Consider the following 13,468-nt stretch of genomic DNA (forward strand, 5'->3'; position numbering starts at 1 on the left):
GGGTTAAGATTATTTATCTTCTTAATTTTTTTAAAATATTTTAATATCCCTGTAGTTTGTGGGGGAAGGGTATGTGTGTGTGCGCGCTCGCGTGTGGGTGTATGTGTGTGTGTGTGTGTGTGTGTGTGCGTGTGTTTTGCGCGCACATGCCCGAGTGACCGTGTGTGTGTTTATCTTTAAGGCTAAATCTGGCACGATCTGGCGAAAACGCACCAAATATTTAGCTTATCTTGTCTCACCAGCCGTCTCACCCACCCTCTTTATTTATTTATTTATTTATTTATTTTCTAATTAAGATAACAACAAATAACCTGTTTATAGCTTCCTAATGGCTCAGCTGGAGAGACGTAGAAATAAGTCCCAAGTTTCAAGCCATTACAACATGAAGACCAATAATTATAGTTCAGTAACAAAAAAAAAAACCAAAGGCGGTTTCACATTATATCAAACCTTGTTCCTTTCTCGCCGAACCGACCGTATTATTGGCAAGACGTAAATCCAAGCTTAATGTCTCAAACAATATAAAGACCGTCGATATAGTTCAGTACCAGAAAGACCTGAGGCAGTCTTGACAATAAATCAAATCAAATCATGTGAGTTTTATAGCCCAGCCGACAGCTGTTTTGACAACTAAGAGGTAGACAAAACACGTGATAACATTTATCGGCCACAGCCACAGATGGCGGGTGGAAAAAAAAACATGCTTTCCTGATTACTGTTATAGCTTCCCACACAAAACCGCATGTGTCTTTGTTACATCCTATTAACAGCATGTGCACGGTTGAGTGTAACCACGTATTGGCTTTCGCCCTGTTTAGGTTTGGTCATGACTTTGTTGTTCAGTGCTTGGGTTTCTGCGCAGCTTGGGAAAAGTAACAGTTTGGGTTGTGTGTGTGTGTGTGTGTGCGAGTGTGTGTGTGTGTGTGTGTGTGTGTGTGCGCGCGCGTGTGTGTGTGGAGGTGCTGGGAGGATATTGTGAGGGAGTGTGGGAGGGTAGACAGAGGGAGGGGGAGAGGAGAGGGAAAGAAACTGGCAGGGAGAGAGACAGACTGACAGACAGAGACAGAGCGTGTTTGCTGTATCGAAGCCGTTAGGGCATTTTTTTTTTCTTTTTCTTTTAACTCGAAGTTTTATAATAACAAATACAATACACATTTTAACGAATAGATTTTTATTTAAGTGTATCACAAGTGAGTCTTCTAGGCCTTGCCTCTCTTGTTTTTGTTTTTTGTTTCGTTTTTTTGTTGTTGTTGTTTTCTTATTGACGCATTAAGTAGGTAAACAGTCTCCTTAGTTTTACTCTATTTTTTTCACATTAAGTCACACACACACACACACACACACACACACACACACACACACACACACACACACACACTCACTCAGAGAGATTCAGTTGGATTTTAAGTTTCTCAAGGAGGCTTCACTACGTTCGGACAATTCCATATATGCTACACCACACCTGCTGGGCGGATGCCTGACAGTAGCATAGACCCAACGCGCTAGTCAGAGTGGGTTTCTGTTTTTTCTTGATTTTACCACCAGACGACAACAACACTTTTGTTGCCATGGGTTCTTTTTCAGTGCGCCAAGTGCGTGCTTTACACTGGACCTCGGTTTATCGTCCCTTCCGAATGACTAGACTCTCAATTTGATTTTCCAGTCATACTTTGGGGGGGGGAAAAGGGCAAGAGCGGGATTCGAACCCACACCCTCACAGACACTGTGTTGACAGATAGGCGTCTTAACCATTCTACCAGCTTCCTACACACACACACACACACACACACACACACACATATATATATATATATATATATATGTGTGTGTGTGTGTGTGTGTGTGTAAGCTCAACATTCGGCTTATATCACAGATTGACATAAGTTTACATTTGGGCTAACAGCAAAGTGAGAGCTGTATAATCAGTGGTTTCTCCAGTCAATGGGAAACCATTTATAGCTTAGTCTTTTGTGAAGGACTATGACTCTCAAACTAGGAGGCAAAATTGCACTGGCTCTTAGTGCTGCAGCCTTGGGGGCTAGTTGGCCTTTGGGAACCATCCCAACGCCGACTGTCCTAAAACCCTCTTGGCCGAGAGAGTGGGGATGTAACTTGGGCAAGACACTCTTCACTATAATCAAAAATCAAATTCCAGCCCAAAAAGTCGGAACAGCCTTCTCTGCTGTTCTGATGGTCATAGTCGGACACGACTGACTATCGTATATATAAATATGTATGTATGTATGTATGTATGTATGTATGTATGTATTAATAGACAGATCGATCATATTTTAATGTATTGTTTATAAAACGCTTTGAAGACATCCGTCATATCACTTGAATATTCGAATGCTTGAAGACACAAAATAAGCTTTTCTTAACATAATTGTGTCATGTCATTCCTTGCCCATACTGTTCATTTCATAATGTTTCCATGCCACTCTTCTCGCTGCCTGTCCATTTGCAGGTAACTGTACAACGACCATAACAGAAACACATGATGATGGATGCATACTGGAATTGTGGAATAGATGGATGAGAGAAGATTTTTTTTTTTTTTTTGGGGGGTGGTGGGGCGGGGGGGGGGGGTTAGGGGGGTCATCGCCCATGATAAAATAGAATATGTGTTTATTACCAAGTGTACCGGGGTCACAAGGAATATTGGAGAGGTGGGGGGGGGGGGGGGGATAGTACATAACGAGGTACGAACATACATCGAAAATCATACACAAACACAAATACAGTAGAAATTAGGATACATACAAGTGCATATCAATATAAAGACTTGTGCATACTCACACATGCACGCACTGCACACTCACACACACCCTCACACACACACACACACACACACACACACACACACACACACACACACACACACACACACACACACACACACACACACATTTGAACAGAAGCCGCATATTACACGTGGATGGGGCTGATGGCTAGATCTTCAGGTAGATGGTTGTTGATTGCACAATTCTATTGATCATACTGGGTATGTTCGAGAGACAGGGCATTGACTGCTTTTGGGGGAAAAGCTATTGGCGAAGCGATTGGTTTTCGTCCTTATACTTCTGTACCGTTGACCAGAGGGGAACATCTCGAAAATCCCAAAAGCTGGATATGATTCGTCCTGGCTGATTGATTTTGCTTTTTTGAGTAGCCGCTTATAATATAAAATTATGTCTTCTAGAGAAGGTAGATCAGCCCCGGTAGTTTTTACGATTCTGTTAAGGGCTGCAACTTCTGCCTTGGAAATGTTTCCGTACCAAACAGTAACAGCGAAGGTCAGCACACTTTCAACGACTGCTCGGTAGAAATCAACCATGATTTTTTTTTTTTTAATTAAATTCCGAACTGATACCGATAGCTCACTCTTTGCGCTCTAAAAGTTTATATTTGTTGTATACATGTGTGTGTGTGTGTGTGTTTTGTGACAGGGTTTTTTCGCCGCAGTATCACGAAAACGGCGCAGTACATGTGTAAGTATGGCGGGAACTGTGAAATGGACATGTGGATGCGGCGAAAGTGTCAGGCTTGTCGGCTTCGGCGATGTCGCGAAGTGGGCATGAAGGAGGAATGTAAGTGAATTGAGGGGAAGGGGGGCTAGGGGGGGTGGTCTGGGGTGGGTGCGGGAGGAGGGGGTGAGGGGGTGCGGGGGGGAAAGGGGGCGTTATTGTCTGTTTGTGTATGTGTCTGTCTGTCTGTCTATCCAACTGTTTGTATGGGTTGTCTGCATGTTTTGTCTGTTTGTCTGTCTGTCTGTCTGTCTGTGTTTGTATCTCTCCGTCTCTCTGTGTGTCTGTGTGTGTGTCTTTTTGTCTCTGTTTCGTTGTTTCTGTCTTTTTTCTGCCCACTTTTCTTCTTTGTCAGATTCATAGCCAGTGATTTTTTTTGTTTGTTTGTTTGTTGTGTTTTTTTTTCTCTCTAGATTCATAGCTAGTGAATTATTTCCTTTCTGATTTCGGGGATGGAAATCTCACACGGTAATCAAAAGTATTAAATGTGTGCAGAATATGAAAAATAAAGACGATTCCACTTTTTTTTTTCCTATCAGGCAGTTCTTTGTAATTGGCCTAGTAAATTTCCTAGGACTAATAATAATTAGCCCTGACGAAATTCCTGTTCTGTCCCTCTCTCTCTCTCTCTCTCTCTCTCTCTCTCTCTCTCTCTCTCTCTCTCACAATCAGCCCATCTATCTTTTGTCTTTTTCTTTTTCTTTCTGTCCCTCTCTCCCTCTCTCTCTCTCTCTGTCTTACTCTGTCCTTTCTCTCTTTTCTACCCTTTGTTTGCTTTACATATATTGGCGCTGTTCTTTATAATGGATGTTAACACGGAAGCCCCCCACCCCTACCCCTGTTGTCACGGGCAGAAAGGCCTAAACAATAAACCATTCAGACTTCAGACTTCAGACTTCAGACTTCTCTCTCTCTCTCTCTTCAAGGCCTGCTGTCGGAGTACCAGTGCCAGCTCCGCCTGGAGCGGAGGAAGAAGCAGAAGGCCTCCACCACGTCCTCCTACAGGAAGGACAGCTCCGTGGCCAGCCCCGACAGCAACGAGCTCATGGACATAGACGTCAAGCCTCCCCCGGGGCTCTCGGCGGTCGCCTCCTCATCCTCCTCTGCTGCTTCCTCTTCTTCGGGGCCTTCCTCCTCCACGTCGGGCGACAGCTCCGTGGAGAACCCTCTGCTGCTGATGCCCCCGGAGCACCGGGAGGTAGTGAGGACCCTGATGGTTCTGCAGGAGAAGTTCGAGTTCCCGGACGAGCAGGAGGTGGAGAAGGCCACAGTGAGTTCTTTCCTTTCTTACTTGCGTGTTTTGTTTTCTTGCTTGCTTGCTTTCTTGCTTACGTACTTAACTGTTGTGTCCGTAGCAACAGACGTTTCCATTCAGCAAGAATATCGTTCGTTGTAACTGGCTATCCCAGAGTTCCTTGAGTAGATATCGCTCTGAGCCGATCAGTCAACGGATTGTCCTTTTTTCTTTTCTTTTTTTTTACATTATGATTATAGTTTAACACACCGGCTGTGTTCAGTGACCATCTTTTATGTGGTATGCATCACTACGATTGAAGATTATAATGCGTACATAGTTACTTAGTTACTAACTGACTGACTGACTTACTGTCGGTTATGCTCTCTGCCCGAACGCAGTAACGCCTCCTTGAGCTACTGAAACTGAAACTATGCTCTCTGAAATGTAGGTCAGCAACAACGACCTGTAAACAGGTGCCCGAAGGATTGTCTGCCTTGCCGTGGAGGGTGCGGAGGAGTTGGGGGTGGGGAGGGGGCGTGGAATGGTCGGGGGATGGGGCATGGGACGGCTCGCGTGTTTCAGAGACCCCTAAAGGTGTGTGGGAGTGCGGGATGGGGTTGTGTGTGTGTGTGTGTGTGTGTGTGTGTGTGTGGTAAGACCCTTGACATCCCACATTTTTTGCTCGAATGTCCAGATACACATTTACATTTCAAACCCCTTCATGATATGATTACATCCTTTAATCTTCCATTAGTCATGTCCAGCGTTTTTCACCCAAGCAAAGAAAATGGTTGGTCTCTGACAAAAACCGCAGTTGACCTAATTAAAAGCCATCCAATTGGTCGGTTTTTCTAATTTGTTTCATCCCCTTTCTGTTGCAGAGGTTCCCCTCTGTTTTATTTAATCCAAAGTAGTGTTTCGTTTTGGGTGATAGCGTCAGATTTACTTGTAGAGCAAAGTTCCCATTATTCTAATTAGTGGAACTGTTCGACCCTAACATGTAGTATGTCGTCTTGATTACATTACGAAACCTTAATTTGATGAGAAAGAGTGAGAGACAGTGTGTGTGTATGTATGTGTGTGTGTGTGTGTGTGTGTGTGTGTGTGTGTGTGTGTGTGTGTGTGAGTGAGTGAGTGGGCAGGGGAATGAGGTAGGGGAATTATAATGGGCACTTGTGTGCATGCATGGATGTATGTAGAGAGAGGGTAGGGGAGAAATGTATGTGAGTATGTGGGTGCGTTAGAATATTTTTTTTGGAGATAATGATAATAATGAAATTTGGTACCTTGATTTGTTAAATATGTTTGTTTGTGTGTGTGTGTGTGGGGGGGGGGGTTTGTTTTTTTGTTTTTTTGTTTTTTTAAATCATACCTTCCTCAAATCAGAATTTCCTTGTGTTGCTCAGTTAATATTTTATTCAAATGGTTGCGAAAATGTCAGTACAACAAACAGTTAATCTGACAATAAATGGTTTCAGTCAGTCAGTGTGTGTGTGTGTGTGTGTGTGTGTGTGAAGATAGAGAGGTTGTGTGCATAGGTGTGTGGATGGTAAAGGGTGTGGTAAAGATGATATGCGTGCATCATCATCATCATCATCATCATCATCATATTGGTTGTTGTTGCTGTGTTCAGGAGGACATCTCCTCGGAGAAGGCCTCCAAGAACGAGGTGACGGCGGAGGGGTTCCTGAACGCCATGGCCCAGATGACGGTGCTCATCACCCACCTCATCGTGGAGTTCGCCAAGCTCCTGCCCGGCTTCACGGACCTCGACAAGGACGACCAGATCATCTTGCTCAAGGTTAGGCTTCACCAGGAAGATAGAGAGAGAATGGAGGGTGGTGGTGGTGGAGGGGGGCGGGTGTGGGGCGGCAAGGAGGAAGAATAGGAGGAAGGGGAAGAGATGGAGTTGGAGGAGGAGGAGGTTAAAGAAAGGGGGAAGATGAGGTGAGGTAGTAGGAGGAGGAGGAGGAAGGGGGAAGATGTGGAGTTGGAGGAGGAGGTTAAAGAAGGGGGAAAGATGAGGTGGAGTAGTAGGAGGAAGTTAAGGAGGGGAGGAAGAGGAGGTGAAGTAGGAGGAGGAGGAGGAGGAAGGGGATGAGGTGAAGTAGGTGGAGGAGGTTAAAGAAGGGGGGAAGATGAGGTGAAGTAGTAGGAGGAGGAGGAGGAGGAAGGGGGAAGATGTGGAATTGGAGGAGGAGGTTAAGGAGGGGAGGAAGAGGAGGTGAAGTAATAGGAAGAGGAGGAGGAAGGGGAAGAGGTGGAATAGGAGGAGGAAGTTAAGGAGGGGAGGAAGAGGAGGTGAAGTAATAGGAAGAGGAGGAGGAAGGGGATGAGGTGAAGTAGGTGGAGGAGGTTAAAGAAGGGGGGGAAGACGAGGTGAAGTAGGTGGAGGAGGTTAAAGAAGGGGGGGGGGAAGATGAGGTGAAGTAGGTGGAGGAGGTTAAAGAAGGGGGGGGGGGAGATGAGGTGAAGTAGGTGGAGGAGGTTAAAGAAGGGGGGGGGGAAGATGAGGTGAAGTAGGTGGAGGAGGTTAAAGAAGGGGGGGAAGACGAGGTGAAGTAGGTGGAGGAGGTTAAAGAAGGGGGGGAAGACGAGGTGAAGTAGGTGGAGGAGGTTAAAGAAGGGGGGGGGGGGAAGATGAGGTGAAGTAGGTGGAGGAGGTTAAAGAAGGGGGGGGGAGACGAGGTGAAGTAGGTGGAGGAGGTTAAAGAAGGGGGGGAAGACGAGGTGAAGTAGGTGGAGGAGGTTAAAGAAGGGGGGGGGAAGATGAGGTGAAGTAGGTGGAGGAGGTTAAAGAAGGGGGGGGGGAGATGAGGTGAAGTAGGTGGAGGAGGTTAAAGAAGGGGGGGGGGGGGAGACGAGGTGAAGTAGGTGGAGGAGGTTAAAGAAGGGGGGGGGGGAAGATGAGGTGAAGTAGGTGGAGGAGGTTAAAGAAGGGGGGGGGGAAGACGAGGTGAAGTAGGTGGAGGAGGTTAAAGAAGGGGGGGGGAAGATGAGGTGAAGTAGATGGAGGAGGTTAAAGAAGTGGGGGAAGACGAGGTGAAGTAGGTGGAGGAGGTTAAAGAAGGGGGGGAAGACGAGGTGAAGTAGGTGGAGGAGGTTAAAGAAGGGGGGGAAGACGAGGTGAAGTAGGTGGAGGAGGTTAAAGAAGTGGGGGAAGACGAGGTGAAGTAGGTGGAGGAGGTTAAAGAAGGGGGGGAAGACGAGGTGAAGTAGGTGGAGGAGGTTAAAGAAGGGGGGGAAGACGAGGTGAAGTAGGTGGAGGAGGTTAAAGAAGGGGGGGAAGACGAGGTGAAGTAGGTGGAGGAGGTTAAAGAAGGGGGGGAAGACGAGGTGAAGTAGTAGGAGGAGGAGGAGGAGGAAGGGGGAAGATGTGGAGTTGGAGGAGGAGGTTAAGGAGGGGAGGATGAAGAAGAGGTGAAGTAATAGGAAGAGGAGGAGGAAGGGGAAGAGATGGAGTAGGAGGAGGAAGTTAAGGAGGGGAGGAAGAGGAGGTGAAGTAGGAGGAGGAGGAGGAGGGGGAGGAGGTGGAGTAGGAGGAGGCGATTCGGGAGAGGGAAGAAGAGGAGGAAGTGAAGGAGGAGGTTGAGAGGAGTGGATGAGGTGGGGGAGGAGGGAGGAGGAATAGTTGGAGAAAAGGGAGGTGGAGAAGTAGGAGAATTATGGAGAAGATGGTGGAGGAGGAGTCGGAGGAAGAGGGGTAGGAAGAAGAGATGGGGGAGAAGGAAGAGGAAGAAGAGCAGGAGGTCGTGGAACAGGAGGGGGTGGAACTGGAGGAGGACCATGAGGAGGAATAGAAGGAAGAGGAAGGAGGAAGATAGGGAGGAGTAGACAGAGAAGGGGGTAGAGTAGAATAGGGTTCGAAGAGGAGGGGGGAAAGGAGTTGGGGGGGGAGGTGGAGGAGGTGGAAGAGAAGGACGAGTAGGAGGAGGGGTAGTAGGAGGAGGAAGAGCTCACCCTTGAATTACACCCTTTCTCTCTCTCTCTCTCTCTCTCTCTCTCTCTCTCTCTTTCTTTCTTTCTTTCTTTCTCTCGCTTTTTTCTGTGTATTTGGTTGGTTGCTTGGTTGGCTGGTTATTTGAAAAACGGAAGTTTTTATTGTTCTCATTTACATTCGCGTTTCCGTTATAACAAACGCACTTCTTTAACTGTTCCTCTGGCGCGGTTATAATGATCACGATGTTGATGATGATGATGATGGTAGTAGTAATGATAACAGTAATAAAGATGTTAGTGATGATGATGATGATGATGATGATAATAATTATTATTATTATTATTATTATTATTATTGAAGCGGCCCTGCAGCGTATAACGTCCTGCTTCGCAGAGGCTGCGCAGCTCTTCGGCCTAGAAGTCAGTCTGAAAAAGACGGAAGTTCTCCACCAGCCTGCCCCACGGGAAGAATTCCACGCTCCTCACATCAACATCGGTGAGACAGAGCTGAAGTCGGTCCACCAGTTCAGCTACCTAGGCTGCACCATCTCGTCTGACGCCAAGATCGACAAGGAGATCGACAACAGACTTGCAAAGGCAAACAGCGCATTCGGCAGGCTGTACAAGAGAGTGTGGAACAACAAACACCTGAAGAAAGACACAAAGATCAGCGTGTACAGAGCTGTTGTACTGCCCACCCTGTTGTATGGCTCCGAAACCTGGGTCACCTACCGGCACCACATACGACTGCTTGATCGCTTTCACCAGCGCTGCCTTCGCACCATCCTCAGCATCCACTGGAGTGACTACATCACAAATGTCGAGGTCCTGGAGCAGGCAAAGACTATCAGCATCGAGGCAGTGCTGCTAAAGACCCAGCTACGTTGGGCAGGGCACGTGTCCAGGATGGAGGACCACCGCCTGCCCAAGATCGCGCTGTATGGCGAACTGTCCACTGGCCACCGTGACAGAGGAGCACCCAAGAAGAGATACAAAGACTCCTTGAAGAAAGCTCTCGGTGCCTGTCACATTGACCATCGCCAGTGGTCTGCAGTAGCCGCTGATCGAGAGACCTGGCGACGCACCATCCACCAAGCTGTCTCCTCCTTCGAAAACAACCGCAGGGCCAGCCTTGGACAAACGCAGAAGGAGGAAGAACCACGACGCTGCAGCCGCGAACCCAGACCAGACTTTCCCTTGCAACCGCTGCGGCCGACTCTGCTTTTCCCGCATTGGCCTTGTCAGCCATGAGCGTGCCTGCATCAGACATGGACAACGCCCTTCCTAGATCTTCGTCAGCGAAGCCAGGCCATGATGATGATGATGATGATGATGATGATGATGATGATGATGATAATAATTATTATTATTATTATTATTATTATTATTATTATCAGCAGAGGTAGTAGTAGTATTGTTATTGTTATCCAGAAAACTGCTCCAGGTGCTTTACAAATCAAACAATATTCCACGTAACACATTTCAGAATGCACAAAGAGGGTTGTGGTTCGCCAAAAGATGAAAAGGTGTAAGGATATGTGTGCTGGTCAGTGTGTGTGTGTGTGTGTGTGTGTGTGTGTGTGTGTGTGTGTGTGTGTGTGCCTTATATACCTTAACCCTCTGACCGACTAACTGGCCTGACCTGACCTGACCGAACCCCTTGCAGTCGGCCTCCACGGAGATCATGGCCATCCGCGCCGCCCGCTGCTACGACATGGACAGCAAGTCCATCGTGTTCGCCAACGGTCAGCCCTGCACGCTGGACAACATGCTGGACATCGGACTGGGCAAGTACGCCGAGCTTATCTACGAGTTCTGCCACAACATGACCGTCCGCCTTCAGACCGACAACGCCGAGTACGCCCTGTTGACAGCCATCTGCATCTTCTCTGGTGAGAGGGGGGGGGGGGGGGATATGGAGCGAGGGGAAAGGGGTGGAGGTAGAGAAGGGGTCAGAGACATGGAGAGGAATGAATGAAGGAATGAATGAATGAATGAATCTTTATTTTCCAGCGGTGAAGATATTAGCACTTTGGCCGACTTACTCATCTGCCGTTGTTCTAAGAGACACACAAACATGTACGCATATAAATGTAGTTATAGTTAATACTTAATACATGTATAATGTACGAGTATAACACAGCGTCAAACTGAGAGACACAACATCGCTCACATCTGTACGGAACGGAAGCGAGTAAGAGAGAGAGAGAGAGAGAAGATGGAGGAGAGAGGGAGAGGGGAGAAGGGGGAGAGGTTGGAAGGGAGGGAGGGAGGAAGAAAGAGGGGAGAGAGAGAGAGAGACAGACAGACAGACAGAGAGAAAGAGAGAGGATACAACACGGACGCCATGAATTCGTCTCTTCTATCGATGAGAGCAGTAACAGCAATATGCACAACCATCATCATTCTCACCCGTCGCTATTCTTGATTGTCAAGATTCATCGCCACTATATCGACATCATCATCATCATCATTGTCGTCGTCATCATCAGTATCATCATTGCAACAACCAAACCACTCCCACAACCATCATTACCACTGTCATCACCACTAGTGCATCGCCACCACCACCACCACCATCATCATCATCATCATCGCATCACTTCATCTTAAGCATCACTGTTTCCTCCATAACTTTCACTTCTACCACCACCCTCGTCAGTACGATCATCATCATCACTTCAGCCTCCAAAGAGCCAGTGCCTTTGTCATCATCATCATCATCATCATCGTCATCATCATTTTCATCATCATTTTCATCATCATCATCATCATTATCTCTCTCTCTCTCTCTTTTTTTTTTTTTTTTAAATGAACCACAGCGCCTCCTCCTCTTCTTCTTCTTTGCTTTTCGTCGTCTTCTTCTTCGTCATCTTCTTTTCGTTTCATTAACGTTTTCTTCTTTCTTTCTTTCTTTCTTTTACTGCTGCTGCTGTAAAACACACACACACACCCAGAAACAAAAGATCTGACGGTGCTTTTTCCACCCTTTCCTCACCCCACCCCACCTCCTTACCCCCACACCTCCACCACCACCACCACCACACCCTGACCCTCCCACACCCCGTGTTGGCAGACCGCCCAGGCCTGAAGGACCCGGAGCGGGTGGAAGAGCTGCAGTCCACCTACGTGCACAGCCTCAACTCCTACGAGAAGGCCAAGCGGCCCAGGAGCCGGGGCGCCCTGGGCAAGTTCCTCACCAGGCTCTCGGACCTGCGGGCCATCTCCCTGGAGCACTCCAGCCTCCTGCTGGACCTGCAGAGCGTCGGGAGCAACTTCCCCAGCCTCATGACGGAGGTCTACATCCTGCCCCCCGAGGGCAGCTAGCTTGGCTGGCTGGCTCTTGAGGGTCCGTCCTGGAGTTAGGTGGGGTGGGGAGCTAGTTGGCGTGAGGGTCTACGTTCTGCCGTCAGAAGGAGAGGAGCTGGCTCGCTTGAGGGTCTACTACACCTGACTGAGGGGAGCTGGCTTTGCTCAGGGAGGGTCTCCATTCTGCCTTCCTGCCTGAGGGCAGCTTGCTGGCTTTTGGCTCGCTGGCTGGCTTGAGGGTCTACATTCTGCCTTCCCTTGGATGAACTTACTGGATTGAGGATCTACGTTTTGCCTCCTGTGGGGAGCTAGCTGGCTTGGACTGTGTGTGTGTGTGTGTGTGTGTCAGTGTGTGCGTGCCCGTGCCTTGTGCCCGGCATGTCTGTTGGTTTATTTTTGTTGTTGCTTTTTGTTTTTTTTGGGGGGGTGATTCTGTAACGTTGGTTACATGTTGTGCTTGGCGTCGGAGGCAGATAGATAACTTGTTTGGGTGGGATTATTTTCCTTCTTTTTTTTTTTTAGTGGGGGGAGGGGGGGGGTGTGGGTGTTGGGGGGAGGGCACGCTTGAGAAGGAGAGCGTGAACAGTCATACCGGCCACGTAAAACAAGTGTCTTTGTTTGACTCCATATACTTTTTGATTGATTGAGTACATTTGTTGTTACACCTATGGCGGGTAAAATAAACAAACAAAAGACTTCGAGTGTTTCGACACTGGCTGGGGTCGGTGTAAATCTGAATCTGTTTTTTTTTTTTTGTTTGTTTGTTTGTTTGTTTGTTGTTGTTGGTTTGTTTGTTGTTGTTTTTTTTTTTTGGGGGGGGGGGTGGGGGGTCGTTTTCCAAAACAAACAAAACGGTGTTTTTCAATGGAAAACGGTTGTTCGTGACATTGGCCTTACCGGATAGTTTAAAAGAAAAAAAAGACATAATTATTTTCAATCAACAAGCACAGGGACATATTACTGGCTTGGTCGTCTGCTTGGCGAAAGAAAGAGAGAGAGAGAGATAGGGGCGGAATGGGGGAGGTGTTGGGGGGGGGGGGGGGGGCGACGGGATAAAGTGTTACCGGTGGGAAGCTGACGGGTATAATATGTGTGGAAGGAAGGATGTTGGACCTTGAAAGAAGGAAGGGTGGTGGACGTTGGGATAAAGAGGTGATGGTGAGAAACACTGAGGAAGTGACTGAATGAATGAGTGCTTGACTTCCTCGTTCAACAAACAAACAAACAACAAAGACAGACAGTTGACTTAATCAGGTGGAGCTCTTTCTGAGGGCTCTTCAGGTTTTGCCCTTTGTCAAGACGGGTGGTGTTGTTTTCTTTTCCTGGTGAACATTGTTATCTTGCAGAGACTGTTTCTCTTTTTTCGTTTTTCTTCCTCTCGAGGGTTTTGTTTCGCATTTTTGTTGCTTTTTGTTCATTATTATTATTATTATTATTATAGCTCTTCGTTGTGTTT

The 13,468-nt window shown here is 47.4% G+C and overlaps 1 protein-coding gene across 1 annotated transcript in view; it reads left to right on the top strand.

The window, feature by feature from the left end:
* Positions 1-12,365, top strand: part of LOC143294177 (oxysterols receptor LXR-alpha-like) — a 153,386-nt gene extending 141,021 nt beyond the window's left edge. The window contains exons 4-8 of the mRNA XM_076605608.1: positions 3,450-3,590; positions 4,454-4,797; positions 6,398-6,565; positions 10,370-10,595; positions 11,780-12,365. Of these exons, the coding sequence (XP_076461723.1) occupies positions 3,450-3,590; positions 4,454-4,797; positions 6,398-6,565; positions 10,370-10,595; positions 11,780-12,030 (1,130 nt within the window). The 3' untranslated portion in view covers positions 12,031-12,365. The remainder of the gene's footprint in view (positions 1-3,449; positions 3,591-4,453; positions 4,798-6,397; positions 6,566-10,369; positions 10,596-11,779) is intronic.
* The last annotated feature ends 1,103 nt before the right edge of the window (positions 12,366-13,468 follow it).

This window comes from Babylonia areolata, chromosome 19, assembly GCF_041734735.1.
Source record: "Babylonia areolata isolate BAREFJ2019XMU chromosome 19, ASM4173473v1, whole genome shotgun sequence".
In the NCBI taxonomy this organism is placed as follows: domain Eukaryota; kingdom Metazoa; phylum Mollusca; class Gastropoda; order Neogastropoda; family Buccinidae; genus Babylonia; species Babylonia areolata.